Below are 22,287 nucleotides of genomic sequence, written 5' to 3'. Positions count from 1 at the left end.
ACATACGACCTGGCAGTTGATGGAGGGGATGCCCCTGCGGTTGATGTAGGCCCTAAGATGCTCACCGGTGGTGCTTTGATGTGTAAGTACATGCAGTCTATAGCACCCACTACCTCAGGGTAGTCTGCTATTTGATGGAAGAGATGCATATTGCTGGTCAACACCTCACGTGTGTTGAGGAAATATATGTGCTCACTGGCATGTGCTGACATGGCATCCAGGAACTGGTGGAATACTCTGGATGCTGATGCCTGTGAGATGCCCATGAATTCCCCAGTTGTGCTTTGGGAGGTACCTGTGGCTAGTATACCTAGGCCTACACATACCTTGATATCCACTGGGATGGGTTCCCCTTGGCCAGTTTGATGTGTCAGGTGTGGCCTGCACAGCTCAACGATTTGCTGTACGAGGTCTCTGTCCACCCTATAGTGCTCCACTAGCTCCAGCTCATGTAGCCCCTGGTAGGTTACTCTGGGTCTGTACACTCTTCTCCTTCTCCTCACTGTGGGTTGTTTGGCAGCATTCACATCCTCACCACCCTCAGCCTCTTGCACATGTTGCTCTATGTTGCCTGCTGCAGCCCTTCTCATTTTGTAGGTTTATTTGTTAAAATTTCCCTGCTTGTATACACCGGTGGTGTAGAGTGTGGAAAAACCAGGGGAGAAGATGTTTGCTTAGTTTATAGTGGTGTTCTGGGCTGGGCTGGTCTGCTGCCTGTGTAATTAGCTGATTCTGATACATTTCACCTGGCAGCTCAGCTAGTTCTCCTTGATTACCTTCCTACTGCTGTTTTCCCTTCCCATTGCCTCCCTGTTTAAGCCTGTGTGTGTGCAGCGCAAACAGAGTACTCAGATGTGCACAGAGCTGCTATTTCCTGGTTTAACTTCCTTTTTCTTCCTGTGAAACCCAGTGCGCGGCGCACACCCGCTTACACTTTGCAAGGAGTGCTAGGCAGTTTGGACACACCTCTAGCTTAGCTGTGCTAAGCTAGGAGCAGTCCCGGGCCACAGGGCTCCAATTCACTTACAGTATGCCTGACATACACACCCATGATGTCATCTATATCCTAGTCTTGCACCCAGCTTTTTCTTCTGTTACACTCTTGGGACCTGCTTCACACCTTGCAGAAATCTGGGATTCACTATCCTTCCCCTCATTTGCATAGAACTGCCTGCTAATGCATCGTTACATGTCCCACACTGAGCCTCCCCTCTTAGCAACCATTACTCACTGGCCAGGTTGTCTTATGCCTGCCATTGACTTGCATGGCAGAATACTGCTTTTAGTTTGAATGCTCCTTATAAGTTTATTTTTTTATATTCCCTCCGATCCCATTTGCACGCTGCTGCCCTATGCTTAAACAGCCGAGATCGGCGAAAAAAAAATAAAAGTTGAATTTTTTAGTTTTGAAACAGTTTGCAATGCCAATGGCCTTATACTTGGCCATTGGCATGCTTCCTCAATGATATGCAGCCTTTATTTTGAGTTGTCATAGCTCTGTTTTGTAGTTTGCAGAAATGTACTCGGTTACTAACTGAGTACATTCTGCAGACTGCAGTCTTCCTGCACTGACAGCTGCCAGCTTCCTGGATCACAAATTACCCTCATTTGCATGGTTTTCTCCTGAAAATGAGGGTACTTTGCATACAGGAGCTCGGTCCGTGCAGGATTAGCCTAAGAGCTCATGTGCAAGTCCCGGGAGCTCGTTCCTGGATCGCACGTCAGCCATATTGCCAAAAACAGCTCTTAGACTAATCCTGCATGCTATAAAGGGCTTCGTAAATCCAGGGGAGTGTTTTCTCTTTACCTTTTCTAGTTGATTTTCTTTCAGGTTCTTTAAATCTCTTCTTTGCTGGCATCTAAGCAGCGTACTTACTAGTCAGTAACTGAATTTTACTCAAGCAGACAGTATTGCTGGCTCTTTTTCACAGCTTCTTTTTTCACATTGGGAGAGCTGAAATAAAGCTGTTGATCAGTATGCAGCCACCTTGGAAGTCCAAAACTTGACTTTATTTACTGACTGCAGTTCTCAGTGATTTACTAGAGAATCAGTGAGGGAGAGGGAAAAATATGCCAAAATGCCAGAGACATTCTGCAAAATCAGGGACAGCTGAAAGGTATAACTCTTAATGTACTAATTCCTGGTTTTCTCAGATTCATGGATAAGTGATTATTTTCTTAATCCCACTACCGAGTGACCTCTAACTTAGAATGTTTAACATTAATGATGAAAGCAATGTTTTAATTTTACTTATCTACCATGCTGCCCTGTAGTATTTGACATCTGCTTTGAGGAATTTAGTTGGAAAATTCTCTGGTAGTGGTGCAAGTTAGATATGTTTTTGTATAAATGGATGTCAAGCTTTAGAAAGCTTAACTGCTCAAGACAATTATTGCCTTTCCTTGTATGTTCAGCTGCAGTAGTACCAATTTTCTAAATAGGGGCTTTGGTATTGTCTACATTACCTACAAGTGAACTGGGGACACTCTGGTATCAGGTCTACTTTTACCTTGTAATATAGGTGCATTGATGAAAAAGACGGGTAGAAATTCTTATAACCTTTAACTGATGTACCCCAATAAATATTAATCAGTCCTTTTAAACTTTCACTTCCTGGGATGCCCCTGAATGCAGCTAGACTGAATAGGGAAGATGAGAAACAACAGATGAAGGAACCACTCTTCAAAAGGAGATGCAGGGAGGTAAAATAAGTAGCTTGTTCAGTGCTGAATCTGGTAGCCTGAAAGTGCAAGAACTCTGATATGGGCAGATTATGAAACAGAACACATTATAATCAGCCACACAATCATAAAGTAAAAGCTACTGACTTAAGACCCAAGTACCCAGTGTAAAATTGCAGCTTCAGAAACTGTTATCAGACTACTAATTTAGTAGTCTAAATGTCGGTAGCACTTAAAAGAAACACGTGAACTTGGATGCATTGTAAAAGAAGCACAGAAATTCAGTTATTTCATGTTTTTGCACACTTTTCTGTCTTAGAGTGTCAGAACAAACAAGGGGGTACAAATGAAGGATCTTCAAGACTGTTTAACACTATAGTGGTAAATGGGAAATGCTTCTGTCTGCACAAGCTGGAAAAGAGAAATCAGAAGAGGCACTAACAAAATGGTTTTGCTTTTTAGGTGCTGTATAAGATTGCTTGGAGTGAGAGTGCATTCAGAGACTGTACTACATACTGTGCCAAGAGGTGAGTGATAAGACATGGTGATCCAATAACTTTTACTATTACTTTAAGCTGATATCAGTTTACTTTTCTTCTGTACCACTTCTGTCACATAAAAAGAGCTGTGAACTAGGTAAACCCAGAACTGTGTCAGTGGAGATTATTTGCATCTGTACTTTGAGTTTAGGAAATCCGATTCATTTTTGTTTGGTGGACTTTTTTCTATCGGTAGCTCTTTTCTGTTCCACTTTTTAATTTTTTCATTAAAAATTGCTATTGAAGTGTTATGTTCAATAATGTTATGATTTTTTTTTTTTTTTTACATTGAGATGTACTTGTCCCAAGCTGTGAGATGTAAAGCTGGAATTACTTGGGTGTCGTTTGAAAGTCAGAAAATAGTAACTGTGATATTCAGAAAAGCAGAAATTTGGATATGCTTAGGGAGAATGAAGTACTACCTTTAAAGCTGTGCTATGTCAGTGCTTTTCCACTTCTTTGACATACAACAGTCTTGAAGTTAGCATATATAAAGGTAATAGGGGTGCAGGGAGTCAACTTCCCCCTGCAAAAATTAGTTAAAAGTGTAACAGCAAGGTTCAGAATTTACTGTACTTGGTCAGAATCTGTTTAGCTATTTTCCACCTCTACAGGACCCTAATAGCTAGCCTGCAAGCACCCTGTCAACCCATTCATTCTGAGAGGTCTGACCTGGGCATCCCTGGCTTGGCAAGAACACTCAAGCCTATTTGTTCTAGCCCAGGTACCTTAACCAGACTATCCATTTCACAGCAGTGAGATATGAATTTTAGAGAGATGACTAGCTTTCTGGTTCTGTGAAGGGGCATATCAATTCCATTGGATCTCTCTCCACCTGCAAGGCAACTCTCTGAGATACCTACTAGCTAGCTGCCATGAAAAGTTTACCTCTCTGTTCTGACTTCCCTGGCTCATACATTTACACAAGAACAGCATTTGCTTGAGAACTCTGTGGATGCAACTCTTAGTGCTATGTCTCTCGCTGTCTGTGTCACCCAGTAGCGAGTCAGAGCCATCTTTCTCCCCAGGCCGGGCAAGCTGGTAGCAACCACTCACTCCCATCATCTTCCTTCTGGATTCTCCAGAGCTTGAGCCACTAATCAACTCAGGTAGTGTGGTTCATCATCAGGGTTTATCCCCTCTATGCCACTGAATCAGGCAGAATCTGTTAGGTTTTGAAGTGTCAGGACTTGCAGTAGGGTTTATCTCAAATTTGTCTAAATTTTCAGTAGTAGCAATGGGATTAATATAAGAAGCTTTGTCCAGATCAAGATAAGAAGTGTGCATGGAGTGGCCACAATAAACAGCCTCTGTAACGTTTTCAAAGAAGCTTATAAAGTTTAGGAGATAGGACCTACACTTCACAAAACCATAATGATTGGGGTTTAGATTAATTAAGTTATCTGTGTTTGAATAAATGAGTTCTGCTATGATATGTTTTATGGCTTTGCATATAAGGCTGTTGAGGCTGATGGGCCAATAATTATTCAGATAAGTAGATGGTCCATCTTTATATAGGAGCTGTTTTTCAGGCATCAGGCACAAACCCTGTGTGTATGCTGAGGGTGAACAGTTTAAGTAGAAGCTGTGATAATCCAGACTTGTCACTGACGAGAATGCCACCTGGTATGCTGTCTGGTCCTGTAGAAGTATTATTTTTCACCTCTAATGGGGATTCTAAGGTTTTTTTCCAAGGTGATTTCTGGGGAAACTACATTTTCTGTGATAATTGAGGCAAATGTGTGTGTAGGTGGAGTAGAGCTAGTACTAAGTTTGTCTGTTAATTTATTGGCTATATTTTGGATCAGAATGTGTGATATTATTATGAATGGCTTCAGTGCTTTGTTAGACAGTTTCCCTAATTTGCTGACATAACTGAGGAAAGATTCATAGTTTCCTTTGGTATCTGTAGCAACCTTAAGCTTGTACTTTGATTTACATTTTCTAATAGTTCTCGTAACTTCCTTGCTAGAATGTTTACGTATGGTCTTGGGGTAGGGGGTTGGGAATTTCTTACAACTTTTCATTACTTTAATACTGGAGTTCCACCAAAGAGGTTTATTCCTGAATTTACCATTACATTTAGGGCAGGCAGGTACTGACTTTTTATACAGTTGTTTAGGTGCTGCTAAAAGTTGGAGGTGAATGCAGCTGCCCTGTTGGTAGGATCCACTTGCAGAGGATTGTTAGGAATTTTGCATAGGACTTCTACACACCAAAGTAGATATGTTCTGAAGACGTCCTTATAGATTATCTCATTTGGTGGTGGGATGGTACCACTAGGCCTGACAGAGAACTGATTTGGCTGATTGGTAGTTCTGTCAGATTTAACCAGGGATGAGAAGTTGCAAGGTGAGATAAAGACAGGTGCTAAGTTAGTAAGGACTAGGTCAAGGGTATTAGAGCCTCTAGTGGGAAGTTTTACAATTTCCTCCAATACAGTGGTATTAACAATGGTGCTCATCCCTACTCAGGTGTTGGCAAAACAAGATGCTTGTCAAACTAGAGTTGTTGTTGTTTGTCTTTTCGGCTTTTCCCAGTTAGGGGTCGCCACAGCTGAACTCCAGTCCGCTAATGATTGGCAGTCGATTTTTATGGTGCCGAGTTGCCAGCCCGACGACCAACCTTCAGCGAAGGCACGCCCATTCACGCATGTCTTTTGGAACTTGTTAAACTAGAGTAGGTTTTGCATATGTTATTTGTTTATACTTGCCAATTTTTGAAAGTTGCATGGTTTAGACTTTATTTATTGGAGTCTTTTTCTCGAGATCCACTATGAAAATGGGCTCTCTAGACATAATATGCTTGACAATTACCACCTAATCTTAAAACTTTAATTCTTGAGAAAGGTAAATGGGAAGGTTTTGTACAAGCAGTTTAGGACATTTAACAATCAATGGGCTTATGGAATGCTTTCTGTTAGGATGTCACACTCAACATAGTAATGAGACTGCTCTTGTCAGTGATCTCTTAATGGCTTGAAACCAGTAGTAATATTCTGCACTGGTCCTCCTGGATCTCTCTGCAGCATTTGATACAGTAGACCACAGTTTCTTGATTGAGCATTTATCTACTTACTGTGATATTTTCTCTGTGGTGCTAAAATGTTTTTTGCCTTACCTCTCAGGCCGCACTCAGATTTCATCCAGAATTGTGATATCTTCTGAAGTGTGGAGTACCACATCGTTCTAACTTAGACCCATTATTGTTTCAGTTTAGATGTGCCCACTGGGAAGTCTTAGCAGTGAGACTGAGGGTTAGCACGCTATTGTCATGTTAACACTCACTCTCATTCTAAGTTCTCCCACAGAAAGTGAGGGCTAGAATACCATAGTTTTGCTTATGGTACCAAGCTCTAACAATCCTTTCCACAAGATGTCTTAGCAAATACATATTCCCTTGCTGATGACCTTGATGCATACATTCTTGGCTTAGTTTTAATCAGTTAAAACCTAACACCTCCAAAACTAAGATTATGGCCATTCATTCTGCCCTTTATTTTCTAAGTGCATAATTTATGGTGGCAGTAAGCTTGAGTTTGTTGACAACGTGCATAGTTTAGGTGTAATCTTGGATTGTAAGTTCACACTTAAGGGACAAAGCTGTAAAATCAGCTTGTTTCCATCTACAAAATATTTCCAAGATTAAGTGCCATTTATCACAAGCTGGCCCTCTCAATTGTTGTTCACACCTTGGTATCTTTTTGTAGGGTCTATATTATAAGATCGACGGTTGAAAACATTGAAAACCATATGGTCGATGTCTTCAAACATCAAACTTATAAAAACAAAACAAAAAAAGAAAATAGTGCCCTAATGGGTTTAAGCAGGGGGGCAAGCCCCCCGTACCCCCCACACTCCCCGCTATTTAAGTATACCAACTCCGAGACCGCACTACATTGCAGTAAACGGAAATCTCCCCTTACGGAGATTTCCATTTACACGTTCAGTGTTGTGCGCTCTTCTCGTATCGACAATATCAGCTTCGATATTGTTGGCTTTCAAGAATATAATATAGACCCCTTCTTGTACTTTCTACTGCAGCCCCCTTTACCTGGGACTCCTTAACAGTGAGATTAATCATTTGCATACATGGTAGAATTCTGCTGCTAGGTTTCTGACTGTTGTATTTCATTGCTGTTGTGTTGTGCCTATTCTGCACAGTCTTCATTGGCTTCCAACCCAATGTCGAATCCTGTTCGAGATGTTAATGTTAACTAAATGGCCATTCTTGAATTTCGTCTGAAAGAGCTGGTTATGCTATATTGCATTATTTGGTCCTTGAACTTAACTGCCTAGGGGTTGCTGGCAGTTCTGTAGGTCCACCTTGAGACATTTGGTACTCAGTCATTTACTTTTCAGGTTACTCATCTGTGAAACTTACTAGATTGATAGTTTCGGGAGTGTCCTTCCATGACAAGCTTTTGCATGTCACTCAAAACGTGTTTGGTCGAAATAGCTTTGGCAGTGTAGAATGATTTATTTTTAGTTATTTTCTCTATTTACCTTGCAAGTTATTTTTTACTCAGCTTTCATGTGTTATTTTATTGTCTGTTTTTACTTGTTATATTTCTTATTAATACAGCCAGTGTATTGTGGGGGTTGGGGGGGGCACCTTAATAAAACTGAAGTATGCACAGTAAGGCTTGGTCAGCAAAATGTAAAGGAAAATAAATAAATTTAAGATAGTCACTGATTTCCACATGTACTAATATGGTATTCCTTTTTTAAATTTAAAATAAAGTATATAGGTTTATAGGTAATTGCTAGGCTAGCTGCCTTTGTGGGCCATTTTAAGCATAGACAATTTCATTTTTTTGTGCTCGAAATAACCTATCCCATTTGATAACAGATTGGCTTTATACATCCTATGGTCGATACTTATATATTACTTCTAATAAGAATAACTGGGATCATACATAAGTAATTTGAGAGGACTCCCCATGCATAGGATGAAGCATTCAGGAGCTGCCTTTGTCCAGGGGGCAGTAAATATGTTAATATTGTTTCATATGTAGAGTATAATAACATTAACTTAGCAAATTGATGTCCTTCGAGTTTTTTAATTATATGAAAATGTTTTCTCAAGATTGTTGTGAGTAAGCCTTTACCTCAGTGTCAGGAGCAAATGATGATAATACTTGTGATACTTGGTCTTTTGCTACTTGCCTGCTAAAATGCTGCTGTCCTTGTGGGATGTCATATATCCATAAAGTTAGCAATTACTTGAGGCATTCTGTGCCTAGAGTAGCAAAGACTGGTGTCACTTTGTGTGGTGAGTGCTTGGAGCTGTTAAATCCTAAAACTGTGGAAACCTTCCCCTTATGGTTCACACATCTAATTACTGACTCTGTTCTAGGTAATGGCACTTTAACAGATGTGATCCCATAATGTGTTTTTGCATGGGGGGGGGCTTTTGAAATTCCATGTACTGTAGCTGCAACTCTCAAAACAACAGAACTGCACTTATGAATGTGGGGGGAATATATACTACGTCTGAAGTTGTGCTATCTCAAGAGTATTTGCCTACTCTGAGTTACAGCAATCTCTGAGTTGGGTATATAGATGTGGGACACAACCTTGTCATGCCATGGGTGTGAAGGGGGTTAAGCGTCTACTGAAAAACATTTTAAAGCTGTAACAGAGAGTTTCACAATATACCATTTCTTGTTTGAATTGCAGCTTGTATTTTAAAGTATCCAGCCTCACAGTATCGTCACATTGAGCTGTTTCAGATGCTTTGGTGTACCACCTCCATATTTTTGAGACCTAGTACACGTGTGAGGATATTATTTTTCTTTTCTAGATGCAAGATGAAAATCATAAGCATCGTTTGTTCCTGCCAGGCACTGCTGCAGTTTGATGGCATCTTGGAAAATAGCAGATATTCCAATTTTTGATTTGTTTAAAGAAGTAGCTGTATTTTTGGTTTTGCACAAACCTACTGAAAAATGGAAATATTATAAGTCTGAGTTCACCTGAAAAAATGCATTTCTTAATATTTGTTTACCAGGGTGGAGCACTGATCAACAATGACCAATTGCAGGCTAAGCCTGAGATGCATGGTAAACAAAAAGAACATCACTACAATATAGAGTTGACATATATTATATTGAATTAAAAGACAACAAAATTGTTGTAACTTGGCTGAGTTAAGATAGTAAAATTGTAGAAGCATTTACACACGAGATTAAGTAATTTCAGTCTTCCTTCTCTGTCCAACACTCTAGTCAGTCTCACATTATTTCTGCTAGCATTGTCCTCCACTGCAAAAACTTGAATATCTACATTTTCTGCCTTTACACTTAATTCCGCCATTCTGCTTTTCACCTCAGTCATATGTTGGTTAATCTGCACAGTGGAGTCCTGTTGGGCTGGCATTCAATATTTGCCACTGAATCTACTCACAATATACTTATATATCTTTCCAACAGTCCACTAACCAAGTTTCACTTCTTACAGTTTTTTGTTAGTTCTTTAACATTCAGTCAAATCAGCTTTTTTATTATCCTTGGTACACCGTTGTGGTAGCTGCTTCTTCTCAGTTTTTATCATTGAACATTTCTTCCCCCATGATCACATATTAAGCTAAAATTTCTGATGTTCTTCGTGTTTCACTGTTGCAGTCCTCACATTTCGGTTATCTGCCTGCAGGTAGCCCTCAGCTGGCCTGGATACCAAAGTCTTTGGATTTCTGCGTCGGATGCTGTCGCTTCTTCCATGACATCAGGTCATCAGGGGTATAAAGCATGCAGCCGATGCCATTACATCAGTCTTTCTTGCCGTGCGGTGCCCAAAGCAGAAGCAGTTCGCAAGTGCCATTCGGCTGACTCCTGAAATTTTCGTTTTTGAGTTTCAGACCTGAAGTCTTCAAAAAGATAAGTACCCCGTTGGGGATCCTTTTTTCTTGCTCTAACCGATGTCAGAAAAAAATAACAATTGTCTTGTCTGTGGAAAGCAAATACCTCATAGATATTTTCATTCTTACTGCATCACCAGTTTAGGCCCAGACCATGACATCCCTCACTGTCAGTTTTGTGCCTTGTTCAATGCCCGAACTATTCGTCGTTGGGCTATTTTTGTAGCTAAATAAATTCGTTCTCGATCTCTGTATTGGCTTCCTTAAGCCATCCAACTACCGATCTTCTGAAAAAATGCAAGGATAAAGACAGAGACAACCGCTTAGGTCAAAAACTGCCGATGATGCTACCATTAGGCTAGTCGCCAGTCTGCCGGTCAGTGAGGTGCTTTCGCAGCCCCTGATACCCGCTACTAATGATTCACAGACCTCTACTGAGACCCATTCAGAGTCTGGTATGCCGCGAGATGCTTCTTCGACTATGGAACCTGCGGATGTCTCTACCTTGGATGGGTCCGGAGCCACTGTGCAGGCACCGGCTTCTAAGGGTGTATTCAGGCCTACTGATTTTCATATTAAACCGACAACTTAATTTCAAGCTAAGAATTCTGAATTCCTCAGGCCTAAAGCTTGCACTAAGCCTAGAAAACCGATGATTAAAGTGCATTCTCAGGCCCATATGCCTCAAAAACAAATGATTAGAATATCTGAAGACCTTATTACCTTAATTATGGGAAGCCAGCCTTCCCCCTCTAAGAGACCTAGAACTGATTTTCTTTCTGATTCTTCTGAGGAGGAATCTGATATCTCTACTCCTTCTGACTACCAGGATTTACCCTTATCTACTTATGAGGATTCTGATGCAGAGGATTCCATTCCCTCTGCTTCCCCTCAAGAAGATTTTTCTTTTGGTGAAACCTTGCATACCCTTAGGAAGCATTTCCGCTGGGAAAGCCAGGACTTTTCACAGTTCAAAAAGAGACTTAGGGAATTTTTAAACCTGCTTCAACACAGGCTTCTAGCTATCTCTCCTATTCTGGAGATTGCAGATGATGTTTTCTTGGAATCCAGCCTTATCCCAAACACTTTGCCTCCTGCTCCCAGGAAACCTGACAGGTACTACAGAGTACCTGACTCTCACAAATTCCTTTTTAAGAATCCTACTGCTGATTCAGAGACCATTTCCCAAGGACCAAAAGGCATTAAGGCTACAACTGCCAAAAATCCTACCCCTTCTGATAGGGATTCTAGAGCTTTAGACAGATGGGATAAGAAGGTATATACTTCTGCTTCTTTGGCCATTAAGGCTTTAAATTGCCAGTTTCATATGTTAAAGTATCAGCAGCATATTATGGGATTAATTAAACAGAAAATTATGTTGATTCCTGACTGTGCTGAACACAAAGATTTACAAGAGTTAATGCATTCTGCTGACCAAGTAGGTAAACATACTTTGCAATGTGGTTTTGATACTTTAGAAGCATCTTGCAGGGCTTAATTACTGAGTTTGTACTTAGAAGGCATGCTTGGCATAAGGAAGAAAACTTGCCAGATCACGTTAAAGCTAAATTACTGGATGCACCCCTAAACCAAGAGCGCCTTTTTGGCAACAAAGCAGAAGAAGTCCTCAAAAGGATGGAGGAAAAAGCTAAATCTATGCAAACTGTTAAAGATTTCTTACAAGTACAGCTACCTAGATTCAGTAGACATTGGTCTGCAAAGAACTGTTCCTTTCCAGTCCCTTCCAGGCCTTCTCAGTCCAAACCCAGGAGCAACAGACCACCAAGACTTCAGTCTCAGGCTATGCACAGATCTAAGCAGTGGGGGGCCCCACTTCCAAAGGAGGGAGTAGTAAGCTACCCCCCTATGGAAAAATGGCACAATGACTTATCCTTAACTCTTCCAAGCCTTGCTCAACTACTTGCTCCCTTAGGAGGAAAGCTTGCCCTACATGCAAAAAACTGAGAACTCATTACCCAGGACAAATGGGTTTTAAACATAGTTTCCCTAGGATACAGATTCCACTTCCACTCACTCCCAACCCCAAGTGGATGGCCAGACCTACCCCCAAACCAGTGGGCGGAGGCCCAAAAATAAGTACTGTCCTCAGTATCAGGGCTATTCAACCTGTCTCAGCTGAATAGGATTTTCTAGTACTAGGCCTCCTTGCCTCAAGAATGACATCCAGCACCTGCTTACTGAGGGTTGCTGGAGGTGAGCTCAGGGAATTTGCCAGGCTGCAAGGTTGAGGGTTTGAAGGTGAGGGTGCAGAATCTGGCCTGCCTGCTGGGACAGCAGGGAAGGGGTCTGAGGCAGGTGCCAAGGTTGTAGCACAGTCAGACTGTGCAAAAGGGGGTACCAGTGCTGGTGTAGCCAGTCTGGTGCAATCAGTATTGTCCTTGGATTGTCCTGTTTGATCTTTAGTAGAACCTTCGAAAGGACAGGCAGAGGGGGAAAGGCATAAACTGAGAGGCTTTCCCAGGAAAAGGACAGGGCATCCACTTTCCAAACTTGACTGTTGGGAGTTCTGGTGCAGAATTTGTTCAAATGGTAGTTCTGAGGGGAGGCAAACAGGTCTCCCTCTGGTGTCCTCCATTTGCTCCTCAAGAGATTTAATATTTTGGGTTCCAGATGTTCTTCGTGTTTCACTGTTGCAATCATTACATTGGGGTTATCTGCTTGCAGTAGTCCTCAGTTGGCCTGATTAACAAAGTCTTGGGTCCTGCATCGGTTGCTGTCCCTTCTTCCATAATGTCAGGTCATCAGGGGTATAAAACATGCAGCCAATGCCATTACATCAGTCTTTCTTGCCGTGCGGTGCTCATAGCAGAAGCAGTTCGCAAGTGCCGGTCGGCCGACTCCTGAAATTTTCGTTTTAGAGTTTCAGAACCGAAGTCTTTAACTAAAGCTAAGTACCCCATTGGGGAAACCTTTTCTTGCTCCTTACCGATGTCAGTAAAAGTTAATAATTGCATTACTTGTGGAAAGCAAATACCGCACAAAGATTTTCATTTGTACTGTATTCCTTGCCTAGGCCCTGACCACGATGTACCTTGCTGTCGGTTTTGTGCTTTATTTAATCAGCGCACTATCTGGCATCAGTATATTTTCACCTCTAAATATTTCGGTTCTCAGTTTAATTATCTAGAAATGTCATCGGTTAGCCATCCGACTACCGGGATTCTGAAAAAACGCAAAGATAAAGAAAGAGACAGGCCGCCTAGGTGCAAAGCTGCCGACGACGCTTCTCCTAAGCCAGTCACCAATTTGCCGGTACTCAGTGAGGTGCTTTCGCAGCCCCTGATACCCAATACTTCTGATTCACAGGCCACTACTGAGACCCATTCCATGTCCGGTATGCTACGAGATGCTTCAACTGTGGAACCTAAGGATGTCTCTACCTTGGATGGGTCCGGAGCCGCTGTGCAGGCACCGACTTCTGAGGGTGTATTCAGGCCTACAGACTTGCATATTAAACCGATGCCTCCTTATTCATTTAGGCCTAAATCTCGAACCATGCCTAAGAAAACGACATCCAGGCTTCTATGCCTAAAAAACAAATGATAATAATGGCTGAAGATCTTATAACGCTAATCAGGGGAAGCCAACCTCCCCCTTCTAAGAGACCTAGGACTGAAGTTGTTTATGAATCTTCTGACCAGGATTCTGATTTTTCTGATGGTCTGGATTTGCCCTTATCTGCTTATGAGGATTCTGATGCAGAGGACTCTATTCCATCTGCTTCCCCTCCAGAGGATTTTTTTTTGGTGAAACCTTACATACTCTAAGGGAGCATTTCCACTGGGAAAGCCAGGATTTTTCTGATTCAAAAAAGAGGCTTAGGGATTTTTTTACTCCTGCCTCAGCATAGGCCTTTAGTTGTACCTCATGTACTAGACATTGTTGATGATACCTTTTTGGAATCTAGTTTGGCCCCTGATTCTGTGCCTCCTGCTCCCAGAAAACCTGACAGATATTACAGGGTTCCAGATTCACACAAGTTCCTTTTTAAAAATCCTGTTGTGGATCCAGAGACTATTTCACAGGGATCCAAGGGCATTAAGGCTAATACTGCTAAAAATCCTACCCCTTCTGATAGAGACTCCAGGGCGCTGGATAGATGGGGTAAGAAGGTTTACACTTCTGCAACCTTGGCCATTAGGGCTTTAAACTGCCAGTTTCATATGTTAAAGTATCAACAACATGTTATTGGATTGCTTAAACAGAAAATTATGTTGATTCCTGACTGTGCTGAAAATAAAGAATTACAGGATTTAATGCATTCTGCTGAACAGGTTGGAAAACATACTTTGCAGTGTGGATTTGATTTATTAGCGGCCTCTTGCAGGGCTGCTGTAACTGGGTCTGTGCTCAGAAGGCATGCTTGGCTTAAGGAGCAATCCTTGCCTGATCATGTTAAAGCTAAACTGTTGGATGCTCCCATAAATCAGGACTGCCTGTTTGGCAACAAGACTGAGGAAGTTCTTAAAAAGATGTAAGATAAAGCTAAATCTATGCAAACTGTTAAATATTTCTTACAAGTTCAGCCTCCTAGATTTAGTAGGCACTGTCCCTCTAAGAATTGGTCCTTTCCAGCCCCTTCCAGGTCATCTCACGCCAAACCCAGACACAGCAGAAACCCCAGGTTTCAGTCCCAGGGGACACACAAGACTAAGCAGTGGGGGGTTTCCGCACCCAAATCTGGGAGTAGAAAGACTCCCCCTTATGGAAAACTGTCTCGATGACTTGCTTTTAAAACTTCCAAGCACTTCCAAACTGAATGCTCCTTTAGGCGGAAAGATTGGTCTGCAGGCCAAAAACTGGGAACTCATTACCCAGGACAAATGGGTTTTAAATATAGTATCCCAAGGATACAGATTTCACTTCCACACGTTACCAATACCATGCGGGTGGCCAGATCTACCCCCAAATCAGTGGGCAGAGGCCCAAAATCAAGTACGCTCTCTCTTAAGCATGGGGGCTATTCAGTTGGTACCAGAAGAGGAAAAGGGACAAGATTTCTATTCGAGACTTTTCCTGGTACCCAGAAAAGGCAACACATGATGCCCTATCTTGGATCTTTCTACTCTAAACACCTTTCTGGTGATTCCAAAATTCAAAATGCTGACTCTTCACCAGCTGCTTCCTATGCTAGGCAAAGATGCATGGTTGGCAACACTAGACTTAAAAGAAACATACCTGCACATCCCTATCAGGGAGTCTTGCAGAAGATACCTATGCTTCAAAGCAGGCAACATGCGCTATCAGTTATCCACACTGCCCTTTGGCTTATCTACTGCGCCCAGGGTATTCACAAAGTGCCTAGCTCCAGTCATTGCATTTTGCAGGCAAAGAAATATTCAAATATACCCATACCTGGATGATTGTCTAATTCAGGCAGAAAGCCAGGACATACTTTTGAATCATCTGGTATTTGTTCAGAGGGTACTGACTTGTCTGGGGTACACCATAAATGAAAAGAAATCACACCTGGTACCCTGTCAACAAATTATATTCCTGGGAGCAAGCTTGAATACAACTTCCCAGATGGCTTTCCTCATGCCAGAGAAACGGATTCATTTGACAACCTACTTCAAACAAGTGGCCACAAAAACCCAGTTATCTGCAAGGGTTGATGGCCTTCTGCATTCTTCTAATTCCATACGCAAGGCAGCATATGAGGAAACTACAGTGGTTTCTCAAAAGCCTATGGTATGAACATTCACAGGATCTAGAAGCAATGATTCCTGTCATACCTTGCCTGTGCCTAGAGTTCCTTTGGTGGGCAGGGGCCTGCCACCAAAACAGGGGACTACCACTCACACTACCCCCCTGCCGCCCAAACCTTAACAACAGATGCATCAGCCTATGCATGGGGGCTCACCTGGCAGGGAAGTACATTTGGGGCAAATGGAACCCAAGTCAAATGTACCTGCACATAAATCAAAAGGAAATGTTAGCTGTACAGAATGCTCTGACAGCCTTCAAGGGCCACATTCTTCCAGGACAACTAATGGTAAAGACAGACAACACCACTGTCATGTGGTACATAAACAAGCAGGGGGGTACACATTCTTACCCCCTCTGCAGACTAGTCATGGCATTGTGGAACACAGCCTTGAGCTACCAAGTGAATATACAAGCTCAATTCCTGCCAGGAAAACTAAATACACTGGCAGACGGACTAAGCAGAAACGTCATGGACCCACACGAGTGGAAATTGGAACCAAGGATTTTCAACATGTTGACAAGCAAATGGGGGAGCCCAGATATAGACCTGTTTGCCTCCCCCCAGAACCATCAATCGGACAAATTTTGCACAAGGATTCCCCACAAGCTAGCTTGGAAAGTGGATGCTTTGTCCTTCAGCTGGAGAAACCTATCAGTTTATGCCTTTCTTCCTCTGCCTCTGCTCTCCAAGGTACTACTAAAGATCAAACAGGACAAGCCAAAGACAATTTTAATTGCACCAGACTGGCCACGCCAACACTGATACCCCCTCTCGCACAGTGTGTCATGCTTGGCTCCATGGCACCTGCCTCAAACTCCTTCCCTGTTGTCTCAGCAGGAGAACCAGGTCCTGCACCCTCAACTGCAAATCCTGAACCTAGCAGTCTGGATAATTACCTAATCTCTCCTTTACCATCCCTCAGTAAATCAGTGATGGATATCATTTTAGAAGCAAGGAGGCCTAGTACTAGAAAATCTTATGCTGCAAAATGGAAAAGATTTTGTGCCTGGAACCAATCTAAAGAGATGAGCGCAGCAGTGCCCAATTAACCTCAGATTCTACAATACTTGACTGAGATGCTTCATAAGGGCTTGTCCTTTTCATCCATCAGAATTCACGCCTCAGCCATTTCAGCTCATTATAGCACAGAGCATGCCCTCTTCTCTCTCCCACTGCTCAAGCAGCTCCTCAGAGGGGCCAAAAATTTAAGGCCACCCAGGAGAGCTCCAATTCCAGCCTGGGACCTTAACTTTGTCTTGGAGAAGCTCACTCTTCCTCCTTTCGAGCCAGCTGCTACTGCAGATTTAAAATTATTTTCCCGGAAAACAGCTTTCCTTTTAGCAATCACTTCTGCAAGAAGGGTATCTGAATTACAAGCCCTTATGAAAGTGGAGCCTTTCATCATCTTTCATGCGGACAGGGTGTCCCTCAGAACCAATCCCTCCTTCATGCCCAAGGTGATATCCAGTGTGGCTGTTAATCAGTCCATTCATTTGCCTACCTTCTTTCCTAACCCACAGAACAAAGGGGCACGGATACTGCACTCCTTAGATGTGCACAGACAACTTAGATTCTACTTGGACAGGACTAAACCTCAAAGGAAATCTGAACAAGTGCTGGTGGCATTTGCTGCAGGGACAGAGGGGAAAGCTATTTCAAAGCAAACCATTTCAAAATGGATAGGCCACTGCATTCATTTCTGCTATAAGCACCATGGAAAACCTATCCCAGAGGGCATCATACCCCACTCAACCAGGGCTGCATCTACCTCTACTGCCTTTTTCAGGGGCGGCCCTACAAGGGACATCCTAGAAGCTGCTACCTGGAGTTCTGTACATACTTTCACCAAGCATTATCATTTGCCAATTTTCTCTAAATCCAGAGCTGGTTTTGCCACTGCAGTCTTGCAGGGCCTTATAGCTGGTCCTAATTCTATTTAAATTCCTCCTCCCAACCTTAGCTTTGGGAACCTACCCAAATGTAATGACTGCAACCATGAAACACGAAGAACATAGTACAGTTGTGTACACTTACCATAAATGTAGATGTTCGAGTCTATTCACTATTGCAGTCCTGGTTACCCTCCCTCCAGCCTTCTTTCTTCTTTTGGCTATACCTCTACTCTCACTTACTATGCTCAAAAAGCTTTTTGGTGTATTTGCTTTTTTGTTGGAGGTATATCCTTGTATTTATAGATTTAATTGCTTCCCATTAGGGGGGCACCTGACATCTGGGGCAAGAAAAACTGATGCAATGGTGTTGGCTGTATGTTTTATACCCCTGACAACCTGACATCATGGAAGAAGGGACAGCAACTGACACAGGACCCAGTACTTTGTTAATGAGGCTGACTGAGGGCTACTGCTTGCAGATAACCCCAAATGTAATGACTGCAACAGTGAATACACTCAAATGTCTACATTTATGGTAAGTGTACACAACTGTACTTTTCCATTCATGTGGATCCATGAGATTTCTGCTTAAGTCATCTGCCAGTGAATTTAGTTTGCCTGGCAGGAACTGAGCTTGTAGGTTCACTTGGTAGCTCAAGGCTGTGTTCCACAGAGCCATGGCTAGTCTGCAGAGTGGGTAGGAATGGGTTCCCCCCTGCTTGTTTATGTACCACATAACTGTGGTGTTGTCTGTCTTTACCAGTAGTTGTCCTGGAAGAATAAGGTCTTTGAAGGCTGTCACAGCATTCTGTGCAGCTAACATTTATTTTTGATTGATATGCAGGTGCATCTGTTTTGGGTTCCATTTGCCCTGAATGCACTGCTCTGCCATGTGAGCCCCCATGCATAGTCTGATGTGTCTGTTGTTAGAGTTTGGGCGGCAGGAGGTAGAGTGAAAGGGAGTCCCTTGTTGTTGAAGCAGACCTCTGCCCACCAAAGGAACTCTGCTCTTAGACAAGGAATGATAGGAATCATTGTTTCCAGGTACTGAGAATGTTGACACCATAGACTTTTTAGATACCATTGAAGTTTCCTCAAATGCAGTCTTGCATATGGAAATAACAGAATGCAAGAGGCCATGAATCCCAGGGCTTGCAAGATTTTCCTTGCAGATAGCTGGGTTTTTGTGGCCAGTAGTTTGAAGTAGGTTGTCAAATGAACTTGTTACTCTGGAGTGAGGAATGCCAGCTGGGAAGTTGTGTTCAAGCTTGCTCCCAGGAATACAATCTGTTGGCAAGGTAATAGGTGTGATTTCTTCTCGTTGATGGTGTACCCCAGAGAAGTTAGAAGTCTCTTTACAAATGGCAGGTTTTGTAATAGCAAGTCCTCACTCTCTGCCTGAATCAGGCAATCATCCAAGTATGGGTAAATCTGAATATTTCTCTGCCTGCAAAATGCAATGGCTGGATCTAGGCACTTTGTTAATACCCTGGGCGCAGTAGATAAGCCAAAGGGAAGTGCAGAGAACTGATAGTGCATGGCGCCTGCCCTGAAGCATAGGTATTTTCTGCAGGATTCCCTTATTGGGATATACAAGTAAACTTCTTTTAAGTCTAGAGTTGCCAGCCAGGCATCCTTGGCTAGCATAGGAAGAAGCTGTTGAGGAGTTAGCATTTTGAATTTTGGAACCACCAGAAAGGTGTTGAGAATAGAAAGGTCCAGGATAGGATGCCAGGAGTTCTGTTTTCTGGGAACCAGGAAAGGATACTGCATTCTCTGGACATACACAGACAGCTTAGATTCTATTTGGACAGGACTAAGCCTCAGAAAATCCGACCAGCTGCTAGTTAGCTTTGCTGCAGGGGCAGAGGGGAAAGCCATTTCAAAGCAAACCATTTCCAAATGTATAGCACATTCCATCCATTTCTCCTACAAACACCATGGAAAACCTACCCCACAGGGGATAAGAACACATTCCACCAGGGCTGCATCTACCTCTACTGCATTTCTCAGAGGAGTCCCTACCAGGGACATCCTGGAAGCTGCAACCTGGAGCTCTGTACATACTTTCACCAAGCATTACCACCTGCCTCTCTTTTCTAAATCCAGAGCTGGATTTGCCACAGCAGTCTTACAGGGCCTTATTGCTAGCCATAATGCTCTTTAACTACCTCCACCCTTCCTTAGCTTTGGGAATCAACCCAAATGTGATGACTGCAACAGTGAAACACGAAGAACATAGTACAGTTGTGTACACTTACAATAAATGTAGATGTTCGAGTGTATTCACTGTTACAGTCCTGGTTACCCTCCCTCCAGCCCCCTGACTTCTCTTGACTTTTACCTTTCCTCTTTGTTTGGCATATACTGTATCATGTGTATTTGCTTTTTGCTGGGGATGTTCCATACCATATAATTGCTTCCTATTGTGGGGCACCTGACATCTGGGGCAAGAAAAACTGATGTAATGGCGTCTTTATACCCCTGATGACCTGAAGTCATGGAAGAAGCGACAGCATCCGACACAGAAATCCGAAGACTCTGGTATTCAGGCCGGCTGAGGGCTACCTGCAGGCAGATAACCCGAATGTAATGACTGCAACAGTGAATACACTCGAACATCTACATTTATGGTAAGTGTACAAAACTGTACTTTTTTACTGCTTTTATTTAAGCATCAAGACCTTTACATCTACATTTTCATTTTTGCTTAACAAATAAGTTCTAGGTTCTGGAGACAGGAGTTGTCCTGTACAAGAACAAACTGATCGAGGTCTAGATCACTTAATTTTCCTGTGTCTGCAGGAATGAGTTCTGATGTGATAGGTTCCGTGGTATTGCAAATAGAGCTGGTGAAGCTGATGGACCTGTAATTGCCTGGATCTCTAGAGGGGTCACACTTGTGTAGGTGGGTCCAAGTGGCTGTTCTCCTACCATCAGACCCAAAACCTGTGGATAAACTGTGGCTCAAATATTGCACAACTGACACTGATGAGAATGCAGCCCAATATATTGTCTGGCCCCAAAGAACCATTATTTAAAGCCTTGACATAAATTTTAAGGCTTGTTCCAAATTAATTTCAGGGGAAACTAAATTTTAATGGACACTGGGTGCAACAAAGTGTTGTAAAGTTAGCATCAAATCTGTCAGCTAATACATTGGCTATTGGAATATGTAATACCATTATGGTTGAACTAAGTACATTATTAGACATTTTTCATTCATTTAATGACATAAAAAAAATTGTAGCTTATTTTGTTATCTCCACAGACTTTAGGTCCTCAGTTTGCTTTGTATTTTCTAACAGTCTTAAATTCCTGGTTATTCTTCTGTAATTAGTGCTTACTTCTGACAGTGCCACTTGGCCTACCTTCGTGGTACAAGGTGTGTCTTTTGCAGTTGCAGCAAGCTGATTATATGCACAGAGGCAAGAAATGATTTACTGCAATAAGCAGGTCCACCCCAGTACTTCCTTATATAAAGCTGCTGACTTTAACCGATAAGATGTCTTCACACTCGAAGACAGGCATAAGGTCAAGTAGATAGTAGGTAGGGTGGAAGTAAGGAAAATAAGGGAACCAGGACAGTAAAAATAACAGAACTTGAGAAGTAGTAGAGAGATGTAGGCAGAGACTGTAGGGTCAAAAGAAAAGTATAGGGAAGGGTGCCAGCATTCAGAGTGTATTATGTGCTATGCGGTAAAGTCCTGAAATTCAGTGTCAGCCAGGCAGGCAGTCACTTATACTGGTAAGAAGCAGTGTCTTTCTAGAGATTCTGTATTTTTCTTCTGCTATCATCAAATTGTTGGCAGTACTTGCACTCCTGTATGTAATTTTTCACTCTTTGTATTGTAATACATTGCCTTACCTAGCACAGTCCCACTGCAAAGTAGTAGCAACAACAGTAACAGTCACACCTATAATCAGAGAGACATCAGTGGTAAATGTATAACTAAAAATGGAACATTACCTTGAAAAAAAAATTAACAACAGCCAAAACATTCTTGTGGGGTAAGACCAGTGGCCACTTTTCCCCCTTAAATTAATTTAAGCTATGTTTATGAATATACACTGACAATATTCTGCATTTCTGCATAACAACAGAAAGCTCCAGTGAAATGTAATTATTATACCTTATTCCGTAGTTTCTTGAATTCTTTTTCTGGTTATTATTGTTCCATTAATACATTTAGTTATTTCTGTTGTACTAGAGGTGTAGCTATGGTGGTATGAAAAGGGCAGCCATGCTGGATGCAAGAGCTTAGGGGGTGTATTTAGCAGTACTGATAATGCCACTATATTGTATTTGTGGTTAGGATTGATGCTGCAGTGGTGGTGCTGCGGTAGCATTGTCACCTCACAGTAAGACGATGGCCGGTTTGATTCTCAGCTAGAGCATCTTCTGCGTGGAGACATGCATGAATGGGCGTACCTTCGTTGAAGGTTGTGCATCAGGGCTGGTAACTCGGAACGTAAAAATCAACTACCAATCATTAGCAGACCGGAGTTTCACTGTGGCGACTCCTAACCGGGAAAAGCCGAAAGACGCAAATTGAAGAGCTTCAGTGCACTGTGTATGGTATAG

At 42.4% G+C, this 22,287-nt stretch overlaps 1 protein-coding gene across 1 annotated transcript in view; it reads left to right on the top strand.

The window, feature by feature from the left end:
* The window catches only part of CUX1 (cut like homeobox 1), a 3,879,009-nt gene that overhangs the window by 3,815,491 nt on the left and 41,231 nt on the right, over positions 1-22,287 (top strand). The window contains exon 22 of the mRNA XM_044054027.1: positions 3,145-3,209. Coding sequence (XP_043909962.1) covers positions 3,145-3,209 — 65 coding nt within the window. The remainder of the gene's footprint in view (positions 1-3,144; positions 3,210-22,287) is intronic.

The sequence above is a fragment of the Protopterus annectens genome, chromosome 13.part0, assembly GCF_019279795.1.
Source record: "Protopterus annectens isolate FY-2018-M chromosome 13.part0, PAN1.0, whole genome shotgun sequence".
Classification (NCBI taxonomy): Eukaryota; Metazoa; Chordata; order Ceratodontiformes; family Protopteridae; genus Protopterus; species Protopterus annectens.
The sequence above is the reverse complement of the archived record's forward strand: the minus strand, read 5'-3'. Positions and strand labels throughout refer to the sequence as shown.